The sequence below is a fragment of the Oryzias melastigma genome, linkage group LG1, assembly GCF_002922805.2.
Source record: "Oryzias melastigma strain HK-1 linkage group LG1, ASM292280v2, whole genome shotgun sequence".
NCBI lineage: Eukaryota > Metazoa > Chordata > Actinopteri > Beloniformes > Adrianichthyidae > Oryzias > Oryzias melastigma.
In genome coordinates this window covers 31784868-31795704 of record NC_050512.1, presented here as the reverse complement: position 1 = coordinate 31795704, position 10837 = coordinate 31784868, and the positions used below count along the sequence as shown (strand labels likewise).

At 44.0% G+C, this 10837-nt stretch overlaps 3 protein-coding genes across 5 annotated transcripts in view; 2 read left to right on the top strand and 1 right to left on the bottom strand.

The window, feature by feature from the left end:
• The window catches only part of lgsn (lengsin, lens protein with glutamine synthetase domain), a 7459-nt gene extending 5299 nt beyond the window's left edge, over positions 1 to 2160 (bottom strand). The window contains exon 1 of one of the 2 annotated variants that reach the window (XM_024289430.2): positions 2054 to 2160. The gene's annotated coding sequence lies outside the window, so the exon portion shown is untranslated. Of the gene's footprint in view, positions 1 to 791; positions 1442 to 2053 lie in introns of those variants that run through there. The other variant, XM_024289429.2, reaches the window with a different exon arrangement.
• The window catches only part of myom2a (myomesin 2a), a 54090-nt gene extending 50140 nt beyond the window's left edge, over positions 1 to 3950 (top strand). The window contains exons 34-35 of the mRNA XM_036214242.1: positions 2853 to 2858; positions 3923 to 3950. Coding sequence (XP_036070135.1) covers positions 2853 to 2858; positions 3923 to 3935 — 19 coding nt within the window. The 3' untranslated portion in view covers positions 3936 to 3950. The remainder of the gene's footprint in view (positions 1 to 2852; positions 2859 to 3922) is intronic.
• Positions 2168 to 9658, top strand: ptp4a1 (protein tyrosine phosphatase 4A1). Of its 2 annotated transcripts, none has more exons than XM_024289434.1 (6): positions 2168 to 2340; positions 6987 to 7644; positions 7726 to 7818; positions 8103 to 8233; positions 8422 to 8496; positions 8596 to 9658. In XM_024289434.1, exons 2-6 carry the CDS (start codon positions 7540 to 7542, stop codon positions 8711 to 8713), a joined length of 522 nt encoding a protein of 173 aa, XP_024145202.1. In that variant the 5' UTR covers positions 2168 to 2340; positions 6987 to 7539; the 3' UTR covers positions 8714 to 9658. The 2 variants fall into 2 exon arrangements, with proteins under 2 accessions (XP_024145202.1, XP_024145203.1); XM_024289435.1 differs by having other exon boundaries at positions 2188 to 2326.
• The last annotated feature ends 1179 nt before the right edge of the window (positions 9659 to 10837 follow it).

Here is a 10837-nt window from a genome sequence, read left to right as displayed (position 1 = left end):
AAGTTTAAAAAAAAAAAGTTCAATTTTGAGTATTGAAACCTAAAAAACAACATTTGAAGCTCAAAATAATTAAGTTGATTTTAAAATAGCTAAAAGTTTCTGATATTTTTTTGGTCCATCAACAATATTCTTTTTCAGTTTGTTTAATTGGGATTTCGAATAATTTTGGCCTTAATTGAGCTCCATACATGTGCCTCTAAAGGTGACCCTCGTCATGGGAAATTCTGTGCAGGAAAGTTAACAAAGTGTCAAATTAAAGGCTTTTTTTTCAAAGAATGAAAACAAGTTTCCTTTTAAAAACTGAAAAAGTAAATCATCCGCACAATTGTATATTTAAGGTAAATACAGCTTTGATTGTTGCCACGCAAAACCAAATGAACTTAAACGGTTTTCTGTTTAAATTGCACGTGGGTGTGCCTGCATGGGCGTGCATGTGCGTGCATGTGCGTGCGTGCGCCCATGTAGCTCTGCAAACTCCCGCCGTGCTGCAGGGATTTTCTTTTTGTTTGCACTCCCTTATCATGAACTCCAGGGCAGATTCTGCTACATTTGGGTTGGATGACTCAGGAGGCCTGACACGGCGGAGCTTCATCTTCAAATGCAGTTTTTGCACCACACAGGGGAAGGTCAAGAAGACGGGTGGAGGAGCTGGGGTCATAAATCATCAAAATATGTGTTTGTTTGGACACATTTCAGTTAAAGTCTCAAACAAGCAAATTAACAGTTACAGTTACCAGATTCCTTTGATGACCTTTGAAAATTGAGAGCAGCTTTGCTTTAAATAGACGGACCTGGCAACAAAGAGCAGCGCCTGATCTGGCGCCTTGAGACCGAGAGATGTCCGGACATAACGCCACACATTTTCAGGGTGGGGTTTCCAGGCTTCCATCAAAGTTACAGGACAATCCAGGAGAAACCGGAAGCGGTAAAGCGCATCTTCAAAATAAGAGTTGGAGAAACTTTCCAGAAATGAGCAAAAACAATAAATTAGACAGCACAAATGTTAGATTTTATAACTAACTAATTAAAGGAATGTGATGTATTTTACAGAGCTTTTTATCATATTTCCAGACCCCGACTGACAGTGATGTTTGAAAGAGAAAAGGGCATTGATGATGACATTACATTTTAATGATGACTGTAGTATATATGTTGTTGACCAAATTCACTTTTTTTCTGTTCCAACATTTTAAATGTGTTTCATGAGGTCAAAGAAATAAATTAGCAAGAAAACAATAGATTGGTTTCTATTAGACAGTACTGCTCAGATCATCTTCCTGGTGTTCTTTTAATTATGATTATGGTGTTTTGGGGGGTTTCAAAACATAATATTCCCTCTGCTCCTCTTTCACAACAATTTGAATAAAGAAATACACAGAAAATGCAGTTTTGACCTTCATTTTCTTTACATACCGTATGTCCTCCATCGTGAGAAAAGTGTCTTAAATGAAGAAAAAACAAAACAGGATTTTCATTGAAGAAGGCCTGTAATGTAGATATTTACTGAAATTCAAAAACCTTTTGAATAATCCTCAAATATTCCCCTTTACCAGATTTTCATCAAATTTGATCATTTATACTCTGATTTGTGTACTCATCTTTACAATTATCTGATCTTTTGAGATGAATCAGATCTAGAATTCTTGAGGGTCAATACAGTCATTTGGATTTAATCAGCTTTTCTGAGAAATTTTAACTCAGGAGTCAAGTTGTACAATTTTTAATGTTGGTATTGTAATATTGTAATATAAGTTTGAGTTTATTAGATTTATATGGCCCTTTAAACTGACCTTGGTCAAACAACGCGCCGCACATTAACATTTCAAAGATCAATAAAATTGCAGCTAAAATGTTAAAACAATTCCAGATAAAAAATATATATAAATTACATAAAAAGCAAAAATACCAGATAAAAACTGAGATAAAACAATAAAACACACCAGCAGAGCAGAATCTGCCATGTCAAAAGACTGGCGATAAATATGGGTTTTAAGAAGTCTTTAACATTTTATCACCTTTCTAACTCCCTCTATCACCTGTGTAACTGTAGTACCTGCACACCTCACGCATCCTGGCTGTGATTCGTTGGTTGGTATTAATAGTACCACCCCCACATTCACAGTAGAGTGAGCTTTATTTTGACAGGTCAGAACGGAAGTGTCGCGCGACGCTCAGTCGGCAGTGTTCGTGTCGGCGTCGTTCTGGCGCATCCTCAGACTTCGGCTCAGCTCGGAGAGACCACACCGGTCTGTATGGTGGAGAACCGTTTCTCGCGTTTACCAGTTTCTGGGGACCGGCTGTATGATTAAGCTACAATCTTCAATGAGTAAGCATATCCCAGTAAGTCTGACGTCTCTCCCGAAAACGTTCTTTTTTGTCACTCGGCTGCCATTTTGTTTCTTCAGTTCCTCTCCGGCTTCTGATGTAAATTAGGACCTTATCGGCTCCCCGGCAGCTGGCCTTCACGTTTTTCGATGAAAGCACGACGCCCTCTAGATAAAAACCGTGTTAAATGTTCAGCAAGTGTCTGTCTAAACACGTAGATGTGAATTTGGCTCTAAGCGCGTTTGGTTTTCGTTTTTTCGGGGGGAACTCGGAGGGCGCTGAGGCGGCGGACGGGAAGCGGCGGTCGGATGCGCAGCTCGGGCTTGGCCTGACTCCGCTCTCGAAGTCGTTTAAAATGGCCGCGGGTTTGTGTGGAAGCGCTCGCGGACGTTTGTAGCGTCCTCGCGGGAGAAGAGCCGCGGAATGTCCTCGCGGCACGACGCGGACCGTCGTGTTTTCCGCCCCGCCGGAGCCTGCGCTGAGTCTGCCGCTAGCGGCGTCTGTAGGCCTCGAACGCGGAGTGATGGCGCCGCGTCTGCCCAACACAAAGGACGGCTGAGCCGGCGGACGGGAACCCGCCTCACAGACGCTCGCATGTCGTCGAAGACCCGAATCCCCCCCCACGCTCGAGCCCGCTTGGAACGATCCAGCCGCTTCGGTCGCGCGCCGGAACATTTTCTGCGAAAGTCCGTTTCAGCCGGAAAGTAGCGGATTATACCGGCATTCTTGGTCGGCTTAGCTCGTATTGTTCACAGATTTATTTACGGGAAACTCTTCGCGCTGGTTCCTTGAGCGTTCACGTGTCGACCGGGCGAGCGCCTTTCAGACCGGGTTCGGGGGTGGAAGGGGGCGAAGGGCCCCCGGAGGGCCCCGCGGGGGAAGAGGAGTGCGTGTCAGGAGTGACACCTCCTCTCTGCCGCGCGCTTTCTGCGAATCTGAAGGTGCGGCCGGCTGGAACCAGAAAAGGCCCCACCTGTCTTCACGACACAGCTTCGTGTTAGCGATACATATTAATATCGATCGAGTCTGTTGCTGTGGAAAAGTGATTAATGTGGAATAAAGTGACGGAATGACCGGAAGTAATGATTACTTTCCCGTCTTTCTGGGGGAAAAACAGAATGTAGTCACGTGGAATTATCCAAATGAAGGATCTCAAATCAGAGGGAATTCTGGGAAATTTCCAGCTGATGTTCCAGGAAAATCAGCTTAACTTGTATAAGGTGCGTTCTTACCGCAGGTTTGCCCAGAATAATTCACTTAGTGCATGTAAACCGCTGTGCTAAAATAATTAAAATTTACTTTAATAAATGTATAATCCATTAATCTAATCAATAAGTTGATTTTGTTTTGAGATTTTTCCCAAGAAAATTTAAATGTCGTCCACTTATAAAGCACTTTACTACCTTTTTAGAAAGCCCACAACACTTAACACGTCTGGCACCAGCCTATAACCACCAGGACAATGTGGGGTTTGGTGCCTTGCTCAAGGACACTTCAACAAATGGACAGGCACAGCAATCTCCCAATCAGAGGTCGACCGCTCTACCTCAGCACTGTGTTTTTTAAATTAAGAAATTATTCTTGTTTCGGACAGTAGCGCCCCCAAATGAGCAGCAGTTGGAACTGCTCGGTTCTTATTTTTTTCCCCAGCCGGTCTGGTCCAGTTCAGGCAGTCTGGTCCGGTTCAGTCTTTGGTTCTTTCCCGAAAGCCCTGTGTCTGATAGGGAAGGAGGGAGGGAGGGGGCATTTATCAGCATTTCCAGCAAGTCCACAGAACCGCCCTGTGTTTAAGTAACCTTAGCTTACGTTCAGATCAGCAGAGCAGGAATACCAGAACATTCCACACCCGAGCCCGGTCTGCATTCACACAGAACCTTCAGAGCAGACCGGCAGCAGAACCTTTAGATGTAAGAGTTCACTCAGAGCACTCTGGGTTTGGGTTTGTTCTCAGAGAGACGCCAGAGTTCAGGCGAGCTTTTGTCCACGGAGACCGGCTTGGTTCCGGTCCGACTGGAAGCATCTGTTCTCCTGAGTGGAAGAGTTCACCTTTGGTCTGGATGACACACTTTGACGACTTGTCTTGTGTTGCCACAACATACGATGTTGACTAAATCAGTCGTTGCATTGGCAATAAACAGGATCAATTAACAGGAAAAGGTGGACGGCAGAGGACAACCATGACATCACATTTGGCTGGATAAGAAAAAAACTTTCAGCATTCAGAAGGTCGTGGTTCAGCAGCAGAAGACAAAGCGCGTCCAACGGGGTTATTTTGGGATTGTGCACGTTTGACAAAGGGTTGAAGTTGGCTTCTGCATCACAGCTCTGTGGAAACAGACTGAAGTGCTGCAGTGAAATACACCCTGCGAAGCCACAAACCACAGTGTATTTAAACACGCTACAGTCTGTCTGTTTCCCATGATGCACCAGACCTCTTCTTTTTTCCCCTCAGCCAATGGGTTTTCGGCATCTTGGGGCTCCACCTTAACCACAGCCTTGGTACAGAAGGATGCTTGAGTGGAGAGAACAATCTTTGGTCCCAGTAAAAGATAAACGACTTCAGAACAACAACTGACCCGAACCTCGAAATGAGACTTTCAGGCACCTGTAGAATCAAATTACTTTAAATATGTTTTTGATGTTTCATAAATCAGGAAGAAAAGGGACAGATGCTTTCAAATTTATTACCCAGAGTCCTTTCAATTATTTTAATGACACTTAATTGAATAAAATGATTCCACTAATGGGGGTGTTGACCTGTCAGCTTAAATAGGAACAGCGATTACCCTGAGAAGAAAAGCACCTACAGGCGTGTTCTTGTTAATGCGTCTAAAGAGCTGTTCCGCCAACAAATATAATCTTTTAAAGAAGCTCCAAAAGTCAGAATGTCAGCCTTGCTACAGAAAAGTAACATTTATCCATGAGTTTTTTTGTTTTTCTCTGAATATGTCAGAACGCAGCTCTGGTCTGTAATCAGGATCCTGAGCACACCGTGTGCAGATGTCAGGGTGTCCTCGCCTCAACAGATTGGCAGGCAGCAGAAATGTCAGCCGTCTGAATGCTCTGTTCCACCTGCTGCTCTCATCACTTTGGACCAGAACGTTCGGATCTGCACGAGCGCAACGGCTGAAAACTAAACTTGGTTTAGGCTGAAGCTTCTCCTATTTGACAGTGTTTCTTCAGAGGAAAATAAAACGAACGTCTCAAAAAAATCCTTAAAACTACATTCATGTGTAGGATGTATTTCTTAATGTTGGGATTGTTTTAATCCAGGAGTGTCAAACTCAATCACTGAAAGGGCCAAAATCCAAAACACACTTGAGGTCACGGGACGAACAGGATAAGCATTTATTGAACACTCTAAAACTACATTTTAAAAACTTTATAACAGTAACTTTTTAACATAATTATGAACTCGATATATAGCATTACCTGTGATAATGCTAGTGAGAATGCTGGAAGCTGAATTTGGTGCTGATGTAGTGCTGATAGCTGAAGATACTGAAACTGATGGCTGAAAACACTGAAGCTGACAGCAGCTAAAATATTAGCTAAATGCCAATTTTGCCTAAAAACTTAAAAACAGAACAACTACCATGTAGCTTAAAAAATAGCTGAACTTCAAAAATAGTCCAGAAAACAGAAAAAAGCCTAAATTAGCCAAAACAGCTAGTATGTACCTGAAATATTAGCCAAATGCCAAAATAGTCCAAAAAGCTGCAGAATGACCAATTTTTAAAACTGTAACTGTAAATAATTATGAATAATAAAAATGCAGGAATATTATTCCAGAATAAATCAACTTAAACCTTAAATAACTTTCAATATTTTACTCTCCATAGAAACACATTTTGTCAAAATTATACAAGTTAGAAATAAGCATAAGATAACATCGTGTCATTAATAACAATAAAATAAAATGATCTGGAGGGCCGGATAGAATTACCCAGAGGGCCGGATCCGGCTCTGTTTGACGTCTTTAAAAACCCTCAAACTTTCTTCTTTGTGGACTTGATGCTTTCTTTTCTAAATTTCCTGTATTTGGACACTGTTGATGTTTCCAAAAAGGAAGTTTAACGATTTCTCTTCTGAGAGTTCAGTGGTTGAACCTCAATGTATTTATCCCAAATGAATCGATAGTGAAATGGGGTCTACTTATCTAGAGGTTCCCCGTTTATCACAGGAGTTCCAAAAATAACCTTTGTTGGGTGAGATCTCCAAAGTTACCTCTTTTTATTTTTTTACATTTATTCTAGATGTTTTGGGCTGTAAAGCTCCTCGCTACACGCTTTCTACTCTTTTCTGCGACAGACACGAGCATTTTCACACTGGCAGCTTTATGCCATTATATTTATGTACGGTAGCGGTCTACACCGCGCATGCGCCGAGAAAACGAACCGCTCGGTGGAAACGAGGCTTCAGGATGCAGAACAAAATGTACTGCATAGAAAGAATCTGCAAAACTGCGATCTACGGGTTGTGTTGAAGCTGTCGGACTTTTTTCTATCTCCATTAGGGTCCAAAATGGCGGTTCTGCTGCCAAACATGGCGCCAACCTGGAACCTCCAAAAACTTGAGCTGAATGTCTGTTTGCCTTGACTGTTGTGTTGTTGTTTCCTGGCTCTGACCCGGCTCGCCCGTGTCTCTCCTGTGTTCTGCAGCAGTTCTGTGGTGTTCTGGGTCACACATTTATGGAGTTTCTGAAGGGCAGTGGAGACTACTGCCAGGCTCAGCACGCTGCCTATGCAGACGAGTGAACGCGCAAACTCGCCATCGATCCGACGCACTTGAGCCACAGGAGGAACCCCGGAGAGTTGGCAGGACCGGGGCGCCTCCCAGAACCAGCGATCACTTGGCCTGGATGGGGTAACTTCACCCGCTGCACACTGCCCTCGTCGGCTTCCACCTGGCCAGAACCAAGGTGGAACCAGCCTTTTTACTTCCTTTTTCTTTAGTTTGACCTTAAAGGAGAGGTTTTAAGTTACTCCTTCGATTGGCTGCCAGCTCCTCCTCATCTTTTTGTGTTTTTGATTGTTTTTCGTCTTTGCCAACCTCAAAGAAGTTTGGAGGGTTTTCGTTGGCGAGCTTCCCGGAGCTCTCTGGACATTTGTTTGACATTCCCTCCAACTCAAACTGTTTACAAGTGTTTTTACTCTGTGGAAAGCGTTTGGCTTTTGGTATATCTATATATCTATACGTTGTTACGCTCTCACGATGGCTCGAATGAACAGACCCGCCCCCGTCGAGATCACCTACAAAAACATGAGGTTCCTCATTACCCACAATCCCACCAACGCCACGCTGAACAAGTTTATTGAGGTGAGCCGCGTTTGGAAAGAGTTCAGTTCGTGTCACGGCAAACGCGTTTCTTTATTGTGAAATGTTCTGTTGTTTGCGTAGGAACTGAAAAAGTACGGAGTCACCACCGTGGTGAGAGTCTGTGAAGCCACCTATGACGCCGCCCTGGTGGTGAAGGAGGGAATCCAAGTTCTGGTCAGTTCACTCTGAAGTTTCAGCCTTTTTGTGACTTTTTGGTTCAGATGAGATGTCTTTCCACAGACGGATCCAACAGTTTACTGTTTCATGTGGTGCAGTGGGGGGGGTTCTCACGCTTCTTGAATCTGTACATTCAGAGCAGAACCGCCCCCCAGGTGTCCCTCCCCCTACATCAACATTTCTTTTTCCCCGCAGCCGCGCCAGCCCTCACACTTCTTTGTTTTGGTTTCCAAGAAACGGAGCCGATGACCTCATTTCCCTCTTCCTCCCCTCTGCCTCAGGATTGGCCGTTTGACGACGGGGCCCCTCCCTCCAACCAGATCGTGGATGATTGGCTGAACCTGCTGAAGCTGAAGTTCAGGGAGGAGCCCGGCTGCTGCATCGCCGTCCACTGCGTGGCGGGGCTGGGGAGGTGACTGCTCTTCCTACCCCTCACTGCTGGGGGGCAACAGTCTTCTGCCCTTTTACTGTTTAGTTTCTTCACTTTAAAGACAAATCTGATGGTTTATTAATGTGCAGATTTTAACTCTTAATCATCTATTTATACAAATATTGTGAAGCTAAATTTAGATGTTGTGTTGGACCCCCCCACCCCCACAGAGCTCCTGTCCTGGTGGCGCTGGCATTGATCGAATGTGGAATGAAATACGAAGACGCTGTCCAGTTCATCCGACAGTGAGTGTCAGACCCGATCGTCCGTCTTTGAGTTTCTTCTTCTGCTTCTTTCCGTGCGTGTGCGTTCCCTCTCCTGACTCGTGTCCCGATGTTCTCCAGGAAGCGTCGAGGAGCGTTCAACAGCAAGCAGCTCTTCTACCTGGAGAAATATCGTCCAAAGATGCGCCTGCGCTTCAAAGACTCCAACGGCCATCGCAATAACTGCTGCATCCAGTAGAGCCAAACCCGAGCCATGCCAGCGCCGCTCCGACCTCCGCTAGCCGATCGCCCGGCAGGCTTTTATTTCCTCCATTGTGTTCTTTTACTTTGAAAAACGGTTCTTGGTGATCTGGCCGCCCCCCCCTCCCTGTCCAGGCTCGAAATTAAATGTGTAAACGGTAAAAAGTTGTGTGAACAATGTTTGTTTTTAAGCGCCCGACATGAATTAAAAAACGCCGGAATGAGCAGGGCCCCCCCCTCCCCCGCTGAGTTACGTATCCTCGTCAGATGTTGGAATAAGTGTCGTTTGCAATCAGATCCCAAAGATTTGAAGCCTCGACTAACCCGATAGGTCAAAGTAAACCATGTGAGCAGTTGTTTGTGTTCGGTTACGTTAGCGACTAGAAGAGTTTGCCTTCCTCCCAATCAGATCCACAAATGCCTTACGATCCACGTGACACAAAGGCAATCCCGGCGGGACTCCCTCCAGCCGGCATTTTGGGAAAAAAACGGTTTCATTTTCTACTCGGAGCAGAATCCTCAACTGTTGCCTTCATCCTGAGCAGGAAGTCTTTACATTGATGCCCTTTCAGCAGCTCTTTTTAATATCAGAGGCTTAACTGTTGCGATATTTGTCATTTTTCCTCTTTTCTTTTTTTATTAAACCTTGTGTTTACCAATTAAACTGCCACGTCCAAAATGTGATCTTTTTTTCCTTTTTTGTTTGTTTTTTTGCTTCTAACTGGACTTCCAACATCTGCAGCATTTTGTATGCCTTTTTATTTGATGTCCGTAACTTAAGACTTGGATACTTGATGATTTTATGTATTTGCAAATGTGTACTATTACATTAGGTTGGCTATTTATACTATCAATGGATGTGTGATTTAGTACAGTGAGCGACAAAGTTGTACCTGTTCACCAACTTGTGAGAGTACATTAAATGAAACACTGAAAAAGGAAACCGACTCGTCTTTTTCTCTGAGCTTTTCAAAGGGCGGCTCTAAATATAGGCGGCCGCCTAGGGGGCGCCATCTGCTGGAGATTTGATTATATCTTTTTTTTGTTGGACAGTTTGATGAACCACTTCGTGTAAAAAAGAAACGGAGTCAGCCTCTTTTTTTAAAGTTATAAACTGACCTGTCAGATGCCTCAAATGTCAAACATTTAAAATGGCCTGCTTTCAAGTGTTAGGGGTGTGGCCTTCCAACAAGCTCACTTCTGATTGGTTATAGTGGTTGCCATAGAAACGTTGACTCAGACCATTGACTTGTATTATTTACTGGACATACTAAGGTGCTGATGTCCCCCAGAAAATGCCTTACCTCCAGTCCTCGCGGTATGAGTCCAAAACCGAGTAAACCGTAGCTTCCTGTTCGTGTGCCGCCATTTTGAAACCTGCCGACAGCGATTGGTCCGAGTAGGTGTGAGTCACGGTTTTAGAGGAACTACCGTTGCTAATCAGGAGTGAGCTTATTGGAAATCCTTCCACCTTCTGAAAGCATTTGTCAATCAAATGTTGGAGGCGGGGCTAGTGGGCACCACATGCTTTTACAGAGAAATCTGATTGGCCAGCTTAGAACTTGAATAACTTGAACCGTGTTTACGTTCTTTGATTTACTGTAACTTTTCAACCGTTAACACGATCTCCTGCTGGAATTATCGTGTTAGTGGTTAAAAAGTTACAGTACGTTAAAAGATTCGTGTTTACGCGTCACCGATGACGCATCAGAGCAAGAATAGTCATTCTGACCAATAAAATAACGGAAATAACTGTCTATTTCTAAATGGATGTCTATGGGAATTTGACCTTCTTGGAACCAGCGGGTACTTCCTGTTTGATCAGTCCAGTTATCATACTGTCAATGACTCAGACCAACTCGGACCAATCACTTCTTACTGTCTATTTTGAGAAAAAAATGGCGCCTGAACTGACTTTGTTTGATTGGAGCCGGAATAAACCATTTCCTAAGGACTGCATCACTCAGTCCAGTTCTCAGATACAGTCAATGGATGGAAGTGTACTGTATCGTCTTTGTTATGGTGTGTCTTCAGAAAACATTGACGTAGATATGGAGCCGCTTTGAGGTTTGTGGTCATGAAGTCATAAAAAAATCCACCAATCACAGCATGAGAAGCCCCC